The sequence below is a fragment of the Procambarus clarkii genome, chromosome 12, assembly GCF_040958095.1.
Source record: "Procambarus clarkii isolate CNS0578487 chromosome 12, FALCON_Pclarkii_2.0, whole genome shotgun sequence".
Lineage (NCBI taxonomy): Eukaryota > Metazoa > Arthropoda > Malacostraca > Decapoda > Cambaridae > Procambarus > Procambarus clarkii.
Window position 1 is genome coordinate 7,338,379 of NC_091161.1, and position 17,044 is coordinate 7,355,422.

Here is a 17,044-nt window from a genome sequence, read left to right on the forward strand (position 1 = left end):
GAAGAGGAGGAGGAGTAGTAGTGTATTGTGTACCCCATACCCAAGCTGAGAAGAAGAGGAGTAGTAGTGTATTGTGTACCCCATACCCAAGCTGAGAGGAGGAGGAGGAGGAGGACCAGTGTGTTCTGCACCCCATACACAAGGTGAGAGAAGTAGTAGTGTATTGTGCACCCCATACCCAAGGTGAGAGAAGTAGTGGTGTATTGTGCACCCCATACACAAGCTGAGAGCAGTAGTGTATTGTGCACCCCATACACAAGCTGAGAGCAGTAGTGTATTGTGCACCCCATACTCCCATCCCGTCTTGAGTACTGCTCAGTGCTCACTTCCCCCTTCATAGCAGGAGAGATTGCTGAAATAGAGGGAATACAGAGAACATATTCGGTACGCATAGACGCGATAAAGCGCCTAAATTATTGGGATCGTCTCAAAGCCCTCCAAATGTACTCACTAGAAAGAAGACGAGAGAGATCAAATAATATACACGTGAAAGATACTGGAGGGCCAAGTACCAAATCTACACAGTAAAATAACAACATACTGGAGTGAACGATATGGAAGAAAATGCAGAATAGAATCAGTGAAGAGCAGAGGTGCCATAGGCACTATCAGAGAACACCGTATAAACATCAGAGGTCCACGGTTGTTCAACGTCCTTCCAGCGAGCATAAGAAATATTGCCGGAACAACCGTGGACATCTTCAAGAGGAAACTAGATTGTTTCCTCCAAGGAGTGCCGGACCAACCGGGCTGTGATGGGTATGTGGTCCTGCGGGCCGCTGCAAGCAACAGCCTAGTGGACCAAACTCTCCCAAGTCAAGCCTGGCCTCGGGCCGGGCATGGGGGTTACCTTGACCTTGAGGTTACCTTGAGGTACTTCCGGGGCTTAGCGTCCCCGCGGCCCGGTCGTCGACCAGGCCTCCTGGTTGCTGGACTGATCAACCAGGCTGTTGGACGCGGCTGCTCGCAGCCTGACATATGAGTCACAGCCTGGTTGATCAGGTATCCTTTGGAGGTGCTTATCCAGTTCTCTCTTGAACACTGTGAGGGGATTGCCAGTTATGCCCCTTATGTGTAGCGGAAGCGTGTTGAACAGTCTCGGGCCTCTGATGTTGATAGAATTCTCTCTGAGTACTTGATGCACCTCCGCTTTTTAACGGGGGGTATTCTGCACTTCCTGCCATGTCTTCTGGTCTCATGTGATGTTATTTCTGTGTGCAGGTTTGGGACCAGCCCCTCTAATATTTTCCACGTGTAAATTATTATGTATCTCTCCCGCCTGCGCTCAAGGGAGTACAGATTTAGGCTCTTTGGTCGGTCCCAATAGTTTAGGTGTTTTACTGAGTGGATTCTAGCAGTAAAGGATCTCTGCACGCTCTCCAGGTCAGCAATTTCTCCAGCTTTGAAAGGGGCTGTCATTGTGCAGCAGTACTCCACTCTAGAGAGCACAAGCGTTTTGAAAAGTGTCATCATCGGTATAGCATCTCTAGTGTGAAAAGTTCTTGTTATCCAACCTGTCATTTTTCTTGCAGTTGTGACGGCTACTTTATTGTGTTCTTTAAAGGTAAGGTCTTCCGACATGAGTACACCCAGATCCTTTACATTGCCTTTACGTTCAATGTTATGATTTGCCTGAGTTTTGTACATGGTTTCCGTTTTTATATTTTCATTTTTTCCATAGCGCATGAGCTGGAACTTATCTTCGTTAAACACCATATTATTTTCTGTAGCCCATAGAAAGACCTGATTTACATCTGACTGGAGGTTTGCCGTGTCCTCTATGTTGCCTACTCTCATGAAGATCCTAGTGTCATCTGGAAAGGATGATACAGTGCTATAGGTTGTGTTCTTGTCTATGTCCGATATGAGGATGAGAAAAAGTACTGGAGCAAGCACAGTACCCTGGGGAACTGAGCTCTTCACGGTTGATGGGCTGGATTTTATTTTGTTGACTATTACACATTGGGTTCTGTTGGTCAGGAAATTGTAGATCCATCTGCCTATTTTTCCAGTAATTCCTTTTGAACGCATTTTATGTGCAATAACGCCATGGTCACATTTATCAAAAGCTTTTGCGAAATCTGTGTAAATTACATCAGCGTTTTGTTTGTCTTCCATAGCATCTAATGCCGTATCATAGTGGTCCAGCAACTGCGACAGGCAAGAGCGCCCTGTTCTGAAACCATGTTGTCCGGGGTTATGGAGATGCTGTGATTCCATGTATTTTGTGATCTTACTTCTTAGCACTCTCTCAAAATTTTTTATAATGTGCGATGTTAGTGCTATCGGTCTGTAATTTTTTGCCTCTGCCTTATTTCCTCCTTTATGAAGTGGTGCTATCTCTGCTGTTTTTAGTATATCAGGAATAATGCCAGTATCTAGGCTTTGTCTCCACAGAATGTGGAGGGCCTGCGATAGTGTTTGTTTACAGTTCTTGATGAATATGGAGTTCCAAGAATCCGGGCCTGGTGCAGAGTGCATAGGCATACTATTTATGGCTTCTTCAAAATCCAGTGGGGATAGGGTGACGTCTGATATATGATTTGATGTTGGTATCATATCCATGAAAAATTCATTTGGGGTAGTAGAAGAACTCCCAGAACCCCATCAACCATGTATCAACCAGGTACACTCAATCTGAGAGTGGTAGTGTATTGTGCACCCCATTCTCAAGCTGAGAGCGGTAGTGTATTGTACACCCTATGCTCAAGCTGAGAGTGGCAGTGTATTGTACACCCTATACTCGTGCTGAGAGTGGTAGTGTATTGTGCCCCCTATACTCGTGCTGAGTGGTAGTGTATTGTGCACCCTATACTCATGCTGAGAGCAGTAGTGTATTGTGCACCCTATACTCAACACGTGGCAGTGTATCTGTTCACCCATACACAAGCAGAGAGCGGTAGTGTATTGTGGACTCCGTTCTCAAGCTGAGAGCGTCAGTGTATTGTGCACCCCCATACAAAAGCCGAGAGCAGTAAATGTGCCACCTCATACACAGGCTGAGAGGGGTAGTGTACTGTGCACCTCATACTCGTGCTAAAGACGGTAGTGTATTGTGCACCCCATACTCGTTCTAAGGGCGGTAGTGTATTGTGCACCCCATACTTGTGCTAAGGGCGGTTATGTATTGGCACCCCATACCCGTGCTAAGGGAGGTAATGTATTGTGCACCCCATTCTTGTGCTGTGAGCAATAGTGTATTGTTTTGACTATCCACGGAATGGACGGTCGATGCTGATTCGTTCCGTTGATTCTGGCGGACGTTCGGGCCTCAGGAAGTGGACCTCCTCCCGTAGGCATGGTCGAGGTGTCTTCCGGTATACGTGGCGCCATTCCCTGACTGCGAGGCCGTCGGGATCGATGCCTTCAGGCAGGACTGGGTGAGGTGGGGTTATGTGTACCTATTTCCCCCAGTTCAGCTGTTGCTTCAGGTCCTAGCTTGCTTGGAGACTTACCAGGGGTGAGATGTCCTTCTGGCTCCTTGGTGGCCAGCCCAGCCCTGGTTTCAGGCACTGCTTGCTCGGTGTCCCAACCTGATGGTCTTCCCGCGGCTCGGCCTCTTTCAGCAGATCGGTCCAGTCCAGTACGAGGCTGGTTTGTTTGTTCTTCTCGAGTCTTCGCGTCTGGAGTTTCTGACTCGGGTCTATCATCACCTGTATGATACGCAGGTGGCTTTGTTGTTGGTCTCCCACCTGCATGCTTCGTCTTTTGCGGCAATATGAAGTTTTCCTGGTGGTTCTTCCAATTTTTCATATCACTGCGTAGATATACTTCGGTATCTGATAGGGTTATCCTGTCCTTCCTTCCTTTCGTGGTTGTTCCAGGACCGGCATCTGCAAAATACTGTCGCCTTGGATGGTGCGGCGCTGGAAAAGCCGCTGCGACTTGCGTTCGGTATTGATACTTCTGCTCTGTTCCGCAAGCTGTCTTGTGCATTGTTTCACCTTTGGCATGCTTATGTGCCTTACCTTGAGGTGTTGTTGTTGGTCACGATTGGATTCCTATGGTTCGAGATTGTTTTTCTAAAGCTCTCTTTCCTGTTGGCGTTGGCCTCTGGGGGTCGAGTTGGGGAGCTTCATACTCCTCTCTGGCGCAGAGGTTTCTGGTCTTTTTGTCTTTTTGGTTGGTTTGTTCATTTGCAGCCGTCTGCTGCTTTCCAGAGGGGTCCTTGGGTTGATGCTTGGTTAGTCATTCTGGAGGTGCATCATGTGTTGCGTCTGGTTGTGGCTCTCCACCGTTGCCTGTGCGTCATGGCGTCTGTGGTCGTGGACACGCTTTGGTTTGCCCGGGTTCCTTCTTCCCTGTTCCGGGGTTTGGGTCTCCCAGGTCGTCCGCGGGGTCATTCAGTGTTGCCGGTTGTTTTGCTTCTAGTTAGGTTGCGTCCGCCTCCCGGGTATGTCCCTCTTTTTCCTTGTCTTTGGAGAGTTAGCTCCGGGTAGCCGACGGGGCTACCTCCAAAAAAACAGTGTTGAATGTAATGAAACGCCATTTTCTGGATGAGACCCGGAGGCTCCCCGGCAACCCTCCCTATCCCTGGTCAGCGGTGTTTTTGCGTGTTTTGACTTCGTCTAAGAAATGAAGGGCGGATCGCAGGCACAAGGGTCTTGGGCTCCCCCTTCTCCCTCCCAGGGGAGGGGGGGGGGTGTTGCAGACAACAGCGTGGCAACGTGATGACGTAATGCTAGTTTGCTAATTTTCATTTGGGGAATTCTGTCCACTCGTACGGCTTTTAGTAACAATATTTTCACCAGAATAGGGTTTTTTTTGGGGGGGTGCCTATCTTTCTGGGTGCCAGACCCGGTCGATGGCAGATATGAAATGCTCTCAACCACATGGGGGTTTCTATGGGCCATTGCTCCTAGTGCCTCTCTGAGGGGGGGGGGGCTAAGTTCTGGCTCATGGTCCCATTAGGCAAGAACTCCATGCACATTGACTGATGCCAGAAAGCTAATACTGTACATCCATATCGGCCTGGATAGCTTCGGGGAGCCTCCGGGTCTTGCCCAAAAAATAGCGTTTCATTACATTCGACGCTGGTTTTTTGCTACCCAGTCGAAAACTTTATTAATATCTGCTTGTAGTTTTTCAATGACTTCAGCAAAGGTAATTTTGATGCTAATTTTTGTGTCATCTGCAAAGGATGATACGAAGCTGTGACTTGTATTTTTGTCTATATCTGATATGAGAATAAGGAAAAGCAGTGGTGCAAGGACTGTATCCTGAGGTACAGAGCTTTTAACTGCGCTTGGACTCGTTTATATGTGGTTGACTGTTACTCTTTGTGTTCTGTTCGAAAGAAAATTTAGTATCCGCTGTCTTACTTTACCAGTTATTCCCATTGACCTCATTTTGTGAGCTATCACTCCATATTTACATTTATTGAATGCCTTTGCAAAGTTCGTGTACACCATATCTGCATTCTGTTTTCCTTCTAATTCCTCAGTGATTTTGTCATAGTGGTCAAGCATCTGTGAGAAGCATGATCTTTCGGCTCAAAATCCTTGTTGGCCTGGGTTGTGAAGGTCATTGGTCTCCATGAACCTGATGACCTGACTTCTCGTCACTCTCATACTAAAATTACCTCAGTTATCTCTAGAATTACCACAGTTATCCAAGTAAGTGGGTTTACAGATCCAATGAAACATAGCTGATTTAATGAGCCATTCGCAGTTTCGCTTAAACTCGGCTTGTACTTACACATGCATGGCTTAATCTTTGAGACAAGCATATGACTACTGGCAGGATCAACCAGGTAGCTCAACAGTACTGCTTCTATATAGTACACAAGACACACACACACTCTCACCTTTTATACCTATGGATGTGTGCTGACACTTTCTCTGTGTTAGAATAGGTACTGCTCAATACAGCATGGCAATGAGCATCTTCATAAATACTATGTAGCCAATGATTGCAGTACTGTCTGTGCTTGATAATCCCAATTATATTGGGCTCGCCCCCATTCCAGTTAGCCGGACATTAGAGTGAGCTGAATTTTTTTACTTGGAAAGTCCATAAATTTGCATTACTGAGCTCTTGCAGTATTGAATTTAAAATTGATGAGAGTATGAGTATTTTTGTGACTTAGATACTGTAACTGATACTGTACTGTATAGTACATAAATACAGCACAAATAGTACTGTACAGTACTAGTATTTATGTACAGTAGAGTTCAGGGGTACCTCGGTTTAAGAATTTAATCCGTTCGTAACTCGAAAATTCGTAAACCGAAGCTAATTTCCCCCTAAGAAATAATGGGAAATGAATTAATCCGTTCCCGACCCATAAAAACTTCACTTCAAACTAAATTTTATACCTAATTTAACCATATCTTAACTACAAAAGAATATTCAAGTTATTACCTTTGCTGATGACTCCTGTTGGCGTATGGAAGATGGTGAAGAGGGGGGAGGAGGAGAGGTGTTACTGTTTGGAAGGGGTTTCCTTCCATTATAACATCAGGCAGTGAGGATTTCTCTTGTGTGTACACTGGCATGTTTTGCCTGCATACCACTAGGACCTGCTTGTGGCTCACTGCTTGCTTGTCTTACTAAGAATCTGTCTAAAGACACTTGTTTTTTCCCTACATTTTAACACTCTTCTGTAGTAAGACATCACATTGTCATTTAAAAGGCCAATGCAACGGCCTGCTACAGCTTTATCTGAGTGAGTTTTTTTCAACAAAACTTTGCAGTTCTTCCCATACTTCACACATTTTCTTAATGAGGAAGGGACATCCTCTACTGCCTCTACTTACAACTATTTTCTTAGGTTGAACCTTACTATATAATATAAGATATATATAATAACAACTTTTATGCTCAAATGGCCAAAAATCCGACAAATAACTGTAAATCCTTGTGAAGAACTCAGGCGGGATAGTCACTGGGTGCGAGGCACTGGTAAACTAAGGCGTGATCGCCTTGCTAACACGCACTAGGTCGGCTCGTACGCGTATCAACAAACTCGTATCCCGATGCAAATTTTCTGAACAAATCGGGCTCGTAACCCGAAAAACTCGTAAACAGGGATGCTCTTAACCCGAGGTTCCACTGTACATAAATTCAGTACAGCCTGATTAAAATAAAGTGCATAATGTACTGTAGTTGACGAGTCAAGACTATTAGACCATTATAGAACTTGGATGCAGTGTTAATAATAACAAAATATTAATTGTTGTATTCATCCTTTTGCATTATAGCATTACTGTATTGTCAAGATAGTAAAGGATCAAAATTATCACTTGGCAGTAATCAATTTCCTGCATTTCTGAATATGTTTGTTTTCTTTTATTCCTTAGGAAGTGACTGTGCATCCATTTTTACATGTGGAAGTTTATTATGAAGCACTGTGTCCCGACAGTCGATATTTTGTCATGAAGCAATTAACCCCGGCTTATGAAAAACTTCACGAAATCATGAACGTGGCCCTTATTCCTTATGGTAAAGCTAGGGTAAGTGATGTATGAAAATTTATTTTGCTACTTGTTCAGCAGTTTGCAGCCCAGTGTATGTGCAGTTAAATGGAAGTACTAAGTAAGGAATGCTTTAGGATATATTGTTCCGTTCTGTAATTTATACTTAATGTTTATGCTGTTAATCTATATATGTAGGGTTTCATCAAATAAATTAATAAAATGTATGCTTCTTTTTATACACAACTATAAACTCAGGATTTCTTTTTAATAGCAAAGCATTTTGTCATGGTAAGATTATAACTGTTGTGAATTGTAATTACTGTGTACTGTACAGGACTCCTGATCGAACTGACTAATTGAGACTCATCCAGTATTTTGTAACACTCAGTATCTGCTCAGATTTAGCCATTTTTCAACAATGCTTTTTACATTTACCTAATTTACATGAGGGCCACTAACTCTAGTGGCCTCAACCAGAACAGGAAGCCGGTGGCTTGTCGAAGGTCCCCCCCCCCCACTTGCTTTGAGGAGTTTTTTCAGGTATGTTTTAAAACAGACAGTTTTGGCAGTTATGGTTTTGGCAGGTAGTCAGCTCCATGGGTTAATAACGCTGTGGGTGAAAAAGAATCTCCTGATCTAAGTCCTACATTGTGGCGTGTTGAGCTTGAAACCGTTGCTCCTTGTTTGTAGTATATCTTTTGTGCAACAGTTTCATGCTCAACAAGCCACAAATGTAGGACTGAGATCAGGAGATTCTTTTTCACCCACAGGGTTATTAACCCGTGGAACTACCTACCTGCCAAAGCCGTAACTACCAAAACTGTGAGTTTTAAAATATACCTGGAAAAACTAATCAAAGCAAGTGGGGTGGGGGACCTTCGACAAGTCGCCAGCTTCCTGCTCTCGTCGAAGCCACTAGAGTTAGCATAACCTCCACCTTTTCAAATTTTTCTGATGCATTTTGAAATGGGCCCCTTAGGAATACCACCTCATTTAAAATGTTATCTTCCAGTTTTGTCTCTGCTAGTGTGACAATATCTGGCATTTTTAAACTGTTATATCATTTAACTCCACTATTTTTAACCTTAACTCCTTAACTGCGCAGCCTCCAAATATGAATCCCCCCTTCCCCCAGTGCGCAGGAAATAAAATCTCTGGAAAAAATTCTTTTCTGTTTGAAAGTGTCAAAAACCCTTCCTTGAGTATGGGTATAGTAACAGAAGGTCGAAATTGAACGTACTTTGGCTGCTGTGGGGTCTGTAAGTTCGTGCGTGACGTCATCATTCCCAGGTCGCCCGTGGCGCAGTAAGAGTGGCTGCCACACACAGTGAGGCTACCTCGATTCTCTCCCTCGCCACAATTCCTCCTCCCACAATACTAAGCACATATATACATGGGTATATACACATATTGTATATACCCATGAACATGTATTCACCATAGCGAACAAACTAGGAACGAAAATACATTAGACTTCTTATTCACAAACAATGATGAACTAATCACACATTACAATCTCAGATACTACATACTCAGACCATAAGCTCATTTAAGTGCGAACTAGCATAAATAACGGTAGTGGGTTTAAGAGACCCAACAAGCAAGAAGGAGTATTCAGTCAATTAAATTTCAACAATAAGAAGGATCGACTGGGGAAAAAATAAATGTAGACCTTGCAACAATTCAATGGGAGACAGTCTTAAGCGACAAAACTCCCACATGGGGAATAGCTCAACTGACAGCTGAAGCTTACAAGGTCTGCTTGAAGCACGTGCCTGTGAGGAGGGTACGAAAGAGGTCCATTTTAGAAAGAGAACGCAGACGACTGTTCAAGAGAAGGAAAAAAATAACGGAAATGCTTAGGAAGAAACGACTATCACAAGAAAGGAAAATAAACCTAATCAGGGAGATCGAAGAAATAGAACAAACGTTGAAGTGATCATATGAGTCTGAGGAAATGGAATTGGAACAAACAGCTATACAAGAGATAAAGAAAAATCCAAAATATTTTTTCACATATGCAAAATAAAAAAAAAAAACCTCGACCGATATTGGACCGTTAATTACAAATGCAGATACGTACACAGAGGACAAAAAGAGATTAGTGAAATTCTAAGAAGCCAGTATGAGGCTATGTTTAGCAGACCAATAAACAACATGAAAGTTGATGACCCAGACAGCTTCTTTATGAATGACATTCAAGCTGCAGATAATATAACGGATATTAACACGAACTCGGAAGACTTTGAAAGAGAAATTGACAATACGCCCATGCACTCAGCTCCTGGGCCTGACTCATGGAATTCAATATTAATAAAGAAATGTAAAGTACCAATAGTGCGAGCACTCATCGTAATATGGAGAAAGAGCCTGGATACAGGGGAGATACCAGCTGCACTTAAATCTGCAGATATAGCTCCTCTGCACAAGGGGGGTAGTAAAGCTTTGGCAAAAAAATTACAGACCAGTTGCACTAACATCACACATAATAAAAGTGTTTGAAAGAGTGATTAGGAATCAAATTTATAGTTTTATGGAAAATAATGAGCTACACAATCCAGGACAACATGGATTTAGAGCGGGCAGATCCTGTCTGTCAGAGTTACTCAACCACTATGACAAAATCACAGAAGCTCTAGAAGAAAAGCAAAATGCAGATGTTGTATACACAGACTTTGCAAAGGCGTTCGCCAAATGTGACCATGGGGTGATAGCACACAAAATGAGGTCAATGGGAATAACTGGTAAAGTAGGATGCTGGATACTCAATTTCCTGTCAAACAGAGCACAAAGAGTAACAGTCAATCAAATAAAATAGTCCAAGCGCAGTTAAAAACTCTGTACCTCAAGGTACAGTCCTTGCACCACTACTGTTCCTTATTCTCATATCGGATATAGACAAAAATACACGTCACAGCTTCGTGTCATCCTTTGCAGATGACACAAAAATCAGCATGAAGATTGCCTCAGCTGAAGACATTGAAAAATTACAAGCAGATATCAACAAAGTTTTCGATTGGGCAGCAGAAAATAACAAGATGTTAAGCAATGATAAATTTCAGGTACTCAGGTACGGCAAAGAGGAGGATTTGAAACATAATACAGGGTACAAACACAATCGAATCTGCCCCATAGTAGGAAAACAGCATGTCAAGGTTTTGGGAATAATGATGTATGACGATCTAAAGTTTAGGGAGCATAACCAAGCAAATATTGTGTCGGCCAGAAAAATGATAGGATAGATTACGAGAACTTTCAAATCCAGGGATCCCATCACAATGGTTGTACTCTTAAAGTCACTTGTGTTGTCCCGTCTCGAGTACTACTCGGTACTCACTTCCCCCTTCAGAGCAGGAGAGATTGCTGAAATAGAGGGAATACAGAGAACACACATGGCACGCATAGACGAGATAAAACGTCTAAATTATTGGGATCGTCTCAAAGCTCTCCAAATGTACTCTCTAGAAAGGAGACGAGAGAGATAACAAATAATATACACATGGAAAATACTGGAGGGCCAGGTCCCAAATCTACACAGTAAAATAGCAACGTACTGGAGTGAACGATATGGAAGAAAATGCAGGATTGAACCAGTGAAGAGTAGAGGTGCTATAGGCACAATCAGAGAACACTGTATAAACATCAGAGGTCCGCTGTTGTTCAACGTCCTCCCAGCGACTATAAGAAATATTGCCGGAACAACCGTGGACATCTTCAAGAGAAAACTAGACTGTTTTCTAATTGACGTTCCAGACCAACAGGGCTATGGTGGGTATGTGGGCCTGCGGGCCGCTCCAAGCAACAGCCTGGTGGACCAAACTCTCACAAATCAAGCCTGGCCTCAGGCTGGGCTTGGGGAGTAAAAGAACTCCCAGAACCCCATCAACCAGGTATCAAGCAGTCTCTTCTGCAGTTGCGGTCCTGCTTGTGCCTGTTTCTGGGGGGCTCCCGGATCACCTGGCTGTTGCTCGAGGGTCTGTGCAGGAGCCTGACCTTCGCGATGCTGGACTACCCGTCGGGTCGGGTTTGGCTTCGTCTGCTGTTCTGGTTCCTTCGGGGATGTCCCTTCCGCCCCTCTTGCGATTTCTGGGTTCTGACCCAGGGGGCTTTGCGTCGGTTGCTGCGTCACCGGCTTTCTCTTAGGGTTTTTCGGGGTTCAGTGCCTTGGCGCCTACCCAAGCCCTCGCTCGATGTGTTCACAGACGCGTTGTCTCTCGGCTGGGGCTTTGTGACCAGTGCTCACCAGGCCGGCCAGGGATGGTGGGGTCCGTCCTTCCGTCAAGCCCACATCACTGTGTGGGAGTTCGCGGCAGTGTGGTTTGCTCTTCGGAGGATTCGAGTCGCCCACGGGTCGATGATCCGGCTCCATTCGGACTGATCCCCGGTGGTTCATTATTTTAACCACCGGGTTAAAATTATTTTATTTTGGTTCGATGCGGTCCTTGGCTCTTTGGCGCTGGTTGCTTTGGGTGGCTTGTCTGCCGAGTTCTCGGGGTTTGGCTCTCTTGGCAGTTCACGTGCAGGGAGTGTCCAACGTCTTGGCCAACGGCCTGTCTCGTTTCATTCATTCCCCTCTCCACGGAATGGACGGTCGATGCCGACTCCTTCTGTTGGCTTTGCCAGACGTTCAGATGCCCCGAGATGGACCTCTTCGCGTCGGCATGGTCGCGGCACCTTCCCCTGTATGTGGTGCCCTTTCCCGACTGCGAGGCTGTCGGGAGTCGACGCCTTGCGGCAGGACTGGTTGAGGTGGGGGGTTCCTGTACCTCTTTCTCCCAGTTCAGCTGTTGCTCCAGGTCCTGACTCACTTGGAGACTTACCAGGGAAAAGTTGTCCTCTTGACCCCTTGGTGGCCGGCCCAGCTGTAGTTTCAGGCGCTGCTTGCTCGGTGTCCGAACCCGGAGGTTTTTCTGCCTCTTCCAGGAGCTCGGACTAGTATGTCACGTGGATGGTTTGATCTTCTCTTCGAGTCTTCATGTATAGTATTTTTGACTCGTGTTTATCACCATTTCTATGGTGATCAGGTGGTTTCCTTATTAGTATCCCACCTGCGGGCTTTGTCTCAGCGGCAGTATGAAGTTTCCTAGCGGTCCTTCTGGTTCTTCTTACGTCTTCGTCGTTGTACTTCACTTTCTGTTAGGGTGGTGTTGTCCTTTCTCTCTTGGTTGTTCCAGGACTGTCTCCTTATGCCTAACATTATCGCCTCGTATCGTGCGGCGCTGGCGGAGCCGCTTCAGCTTGCTTTCGATATTGATGTCATGTCTGAGCCGTTTTGCAAGTTGTCTCGGGAGTACCTTCAGCCTGCTCATGCGCTGCCTGAGCCATCCTGGTCATTGGACAGAGTGCTCTCTTTTCTTTTCTTCTCCTCATTTTGTTGTGGTCCCTTCAGTTCCGGATTGTTTTTCGAAGGCTCTTTATTCCTGTTGGCATTGGCATTTGGGGGTCGGGTAGGTGAGCTTCATGCTCTCCTCTGGCGCAGAGGTTTCTACTCCTTCAGTCGGGGTGATCGGTTTGTTCGTCTGCAGCCTTCCTCCTCCTTTTCTGGCGAAGAATGAGACTGCTGCGTTCTGGAGGGGTCCCTGGGTTGTTGATGCTTGGTTGGTTCGGCCGGGGGTGCATCATGTTTTGTGTCCGGTTGTGGCTCTCCACCGTTATTTGTGCGCCACGGCTTCTGTGTCCGTGGATGCGCTTTGGGTTGATCCGGTTTCCCTTCCTCCCTGTTAGAGGGTGGGGGGGTCTCCCAGGTCGTCCGCAGGGTTAAGGCTAGCCAACCTGCGGTCTATCCCCGTGCCCATGACGTCCGCAAGTTCATGGCTCTTGCCGCCATCTTTGGCAATATGTCCTGGGCTGACATCCGGGCGCGGGGATTTTGGTGGTTGAACAGGGTCCTGGCTGCTTGTTACCTTGTAAACGTTCCTGGGCTCAGTCGGGCCTGTGTCGCTTTGGGTCGGCGGATGTAGCCAGTTGTCTCGACTTCGCGTTGAGGAGTGACCAGCAACCGCCTCCTGGGTAAGTCCCTATTCTTTTCCTCTGTGGGTAGTTAGCTCCGGGGAGTCGTAGGAGCTCCCCCTAGAAAACTAGTGTTGAATGTAATGAAACGCCATTTTCTGGGTTAGTTAAAGAGGCTCCCCGGTATCCCTCCTTCCCTCCCGGTTGGCTTTTTTTTTTTTTTTTTTTTTTTTTTTTTGTTCATGTTTTGACATCCAGCCTCGGAACTGGAGTGTGTATCGCCAGCGTGGTAGGTCTAGGGCAACCCCGTCGCCCTCCCAGGGAGGGGGACGCTGCGCAGACAGCGGCACGACGACAGGTGATGTCATACTAGTTTGCTCGGTTTTGTTTGGGGGAGTTCTATCCACTCGTTCGGCTTTTGGTTGCAATTTTCACCAGAATAGGGGGTTTGTTTTGGGATGCCTAGCTTTCTGGGTGCCTAACCCGGTCGATGGCACACATAGAATACTTCCAATTACACGGGGGTTTCTATAGGCCATTGTTCCCCTTGCCTCTTTAGAGGGGGCCAGGTTCAGGCTCGTGGTCCCCAGTAGGCCCATAAGAACCCCATACACATGACTGATGCCAAAGTCTGGCATTAGCATATCAGCCTAGTAAGCTCCAGGGAGCCTCCAGGACTCGCCCAGAAAATGGCGTTTCATTACATTAAACGCTGGTTTTTTGCCAGACTTCTCCGCCCTATTGCGGCCAAAATATGCCACTTACGATTTTTTTATTATTTTCCCCCGTGATCAGGGAACACAAATTAACAGGTTTGAGGTGTGTGTGTGTGTGTGTGTGTGTGTGTGTGTGTGTGTGTGTGTGTGTGTGTGTGTGTGTGTGTGTGTGTGTGTGTGTGTGTGTGTGTGTGTGTGTAATTACCTAAGTGTAGTTACAGGATGAGAGCTACGCTCGTGGTGTCCCGTCTTCCCAGCACTCTTTGTCATATAACGCTTTGAAACTACTGACGGTCTTGGCCTCCACCACCTTCTCACTTAACTTGTTCCAACCGTCTACCACTCTATTTGCGAAGGTGAATTTTCTTATATTTCTTCGGCATCTGTGTTTAGCTAGTTTAAATCTATGACCTCTTGTTCTTGAAATTCCAGGTCTCAGGAAGTCTTCCCTGTCGATTTTATCAATTCCTGTTACTATTTTGTATGTAGTGATCATATCACCTCTTTTTCTTCTGTCTTCTAGTTTTGGCATATTTAATGCTTCTAACCTCTCCTCGTAGCTCTTGCCCTTCAGTTCTGGGAGCCACTTAGTAGCATGTCTTTGCACCTTTTCCAGTTTGTTGATGTGCTTCTTAAGATATGGGCACCACACAACAGCTGCATATTCTAGCTTTGGCCTAACAAAAGTCATGAACAATTTCTTTAGTATATCGCCATCCATGTATTTAAATGCAATTCTGAAGTTAGAAAGCATAGCATAGGCTCCTTGCACAATATTCTTTATGCAGTCCTCAGGTGATAGTTTTCTATCTAGAACCACTCTTAGATCTCTTTCTTTATCAGAATTCTTTAAAGATTTCTCACATAATATATAGGTTGTGTGGGGTCTATGTTCTCCTATTCCACATTCCATAACATGACATTTATTAACATTAAATTCCATTTGCCAAGTGGTGCTCCATATACTTATTTTGTCCAGGTCTTCTTGAAGGGCATGACAGTCATCTAAATTTCTTATCCTTCCTATTATCTTAGCATCATCAGCAAACATGTTCATATAATTCTGTATACCAACTGGTAGATCATTTATGTACACAATAAACATCACTGGTGCAAGAACTGAACCCTGTGGTACTCCACTTGTGACATTTCTCCATTCTGATACATTGCCTCTGATTACTGCCCTCATTTTTCTATCAGTCAGAAAATTTTTCATCCATGATAGAAGCTTACCTGTCACCCCTCCAATATTTTCCAGTTTCCAGAACAACCTCTTATGTGGAACTCTGTCGAAAGCCTTTTTTAGGTCCAGATAGATGCAGTCAACCCAACCATCTCTTTCCTGTAATATCTCTGTGGCTCGATCATAGAAACTGAGTAAATTCGATACACAGGATCTTCCAGATCGAAAACCATACTGTCTGTCTGATATTATATCATTTCTCTCTAGGTGTTCTACCCATTTAGTTTTGATTAGTTTTTCCAATACTTTCACTATTACACTTGTCAATGATACAGGTCTATAATTGAGGGGGTCTTCCCTGCTGCCACTTTTGTAGATTGGAACTATGTTAGCCTGTTTCCACCCGTCTGCTACGATTCCTGTACACAGGGATGCCTGAAAGATCAGGTGAAGTGGAATGCTGAGCTCAGATGCACATTCTCTCAGAACCCATGGTGAAACGCCATCTGGGCCAGCTGCTTTGTTCTTACCGAGCTCCTTGAGCATTTTTTCCACTTCGTCTCTAGACACCTCTATGTGTTCTATGTTGTTCTCTGGAATTCTTATTGTATCTGGTTCCCTAAAGATTTCATTTTGTACAAACACACTTTGGAACTTTTCGTTTAGTGTTTCACACATTTCCTTTTCATCTTCCGTGAATCTATTTCCCATTTTCAACCTCTGAATATTATCCTTTACCTGCAATTTGTTGTTTATGAATTTATAGAATAGACCTGGTTCTGTTTTACATTTGTCCGCAATCCCTTTTTCAAAATTTCTTTCTGCCTCTCTCCTCACTGCCGTGTAGTTGTTTCTCGCATCTTTGTATCCCTGGTATGTTTGGGGGTTCGGCCTCTTCCTGTATTGATTCCATTTTTTTTTTTTTTTGTGTGTGTGTGTGTGTGTGTGTGTGTGTGTGTGTGTGTGTGTGTGTGTGTAATTACCTAAGTGTAATTACCTAAGTGTAGTTACAGGATGAGAGCTACGCTCGTGGTGTCCCGTCTTCCCAGCACTCTTTGTCATATAACGCTTTGAAACTACTGACGGTCTTGGCCTCCACCACCTTCTCACTTAACTTGTTCCAACCGTCTACCACTCTATTTGCGAAGGTGAATTTTCTTATATTTCTTCGGCATCTGTGTTTAGCTAGTTTAAATCTATGACCTCTTGTTCTTGAAGTTCCAGGTCTGTGTGTGTGTGTGTGTGTGTGTGTGTGTGTGTGTGTGTGTGTGTGTGTGTGTGTGTGTGTGTGTGTGTGTGTGTGTGTGTGTGTGTGTGTATGTATATGTATATATATATATATATATATATATATATATATATATATATATATATATATATATATATATATATATATATATATATATATATATATATATATATATATAACTGGAAAAAGGTGCAAAGACATGCTACTAAGTGGCTCCCAGAACTGAAGGGCAAGAGCTACGAGGAGAGGTTAGAAGCATTAAATATGCCAAAACTAGAAGACAGAAGAAAAAGAGGTGATATGATCACTACATACAAAATAGTAACAGGAATTGATAAAATCGACAGGGAAGACTTCCTGAGACCTGGAATTTCAAGAACAAGAGGTCATAGATTTAAACTAGCTAAACACAGATGCCGAAGAAATATAAGAAAATTCACCTTCGCAAATAGAGTGGTAGACGGTTGGAACAAGTTAAGTGGGAAGGTGGTGGAGGCCAAGACCGTCAGTAGTTTCAAAGCGTTATATG

General features: G+C 44.6%; 1 protein-coding gene across 2 annotated transcripts in view; it reads left to right on the forward strand.

Annotated features, from left to right (window-relative positions):
- LOC123749151 (gamma-interferon-inducible lysosomal thiol reductase) overlaps window positions 1–17,044 on the forward strand; it is a 124,591-nt gene that overhangs the window by 48,885 nt on the left and 58,662 nt on the right. For both annotated transcript variants that reach the window (XM_069323212.1, XM_069323211.1), the window contains exon 2: window positions 7,302–7,454. In XM_069323212.1, the coding sequence (XP_069179313.1) occupies window positions 7,302–7,454 (153 nt within the window). The remainder of the gene's footprint in view (window positions 1–7,301; window positions 7,455–17,044) is intronic.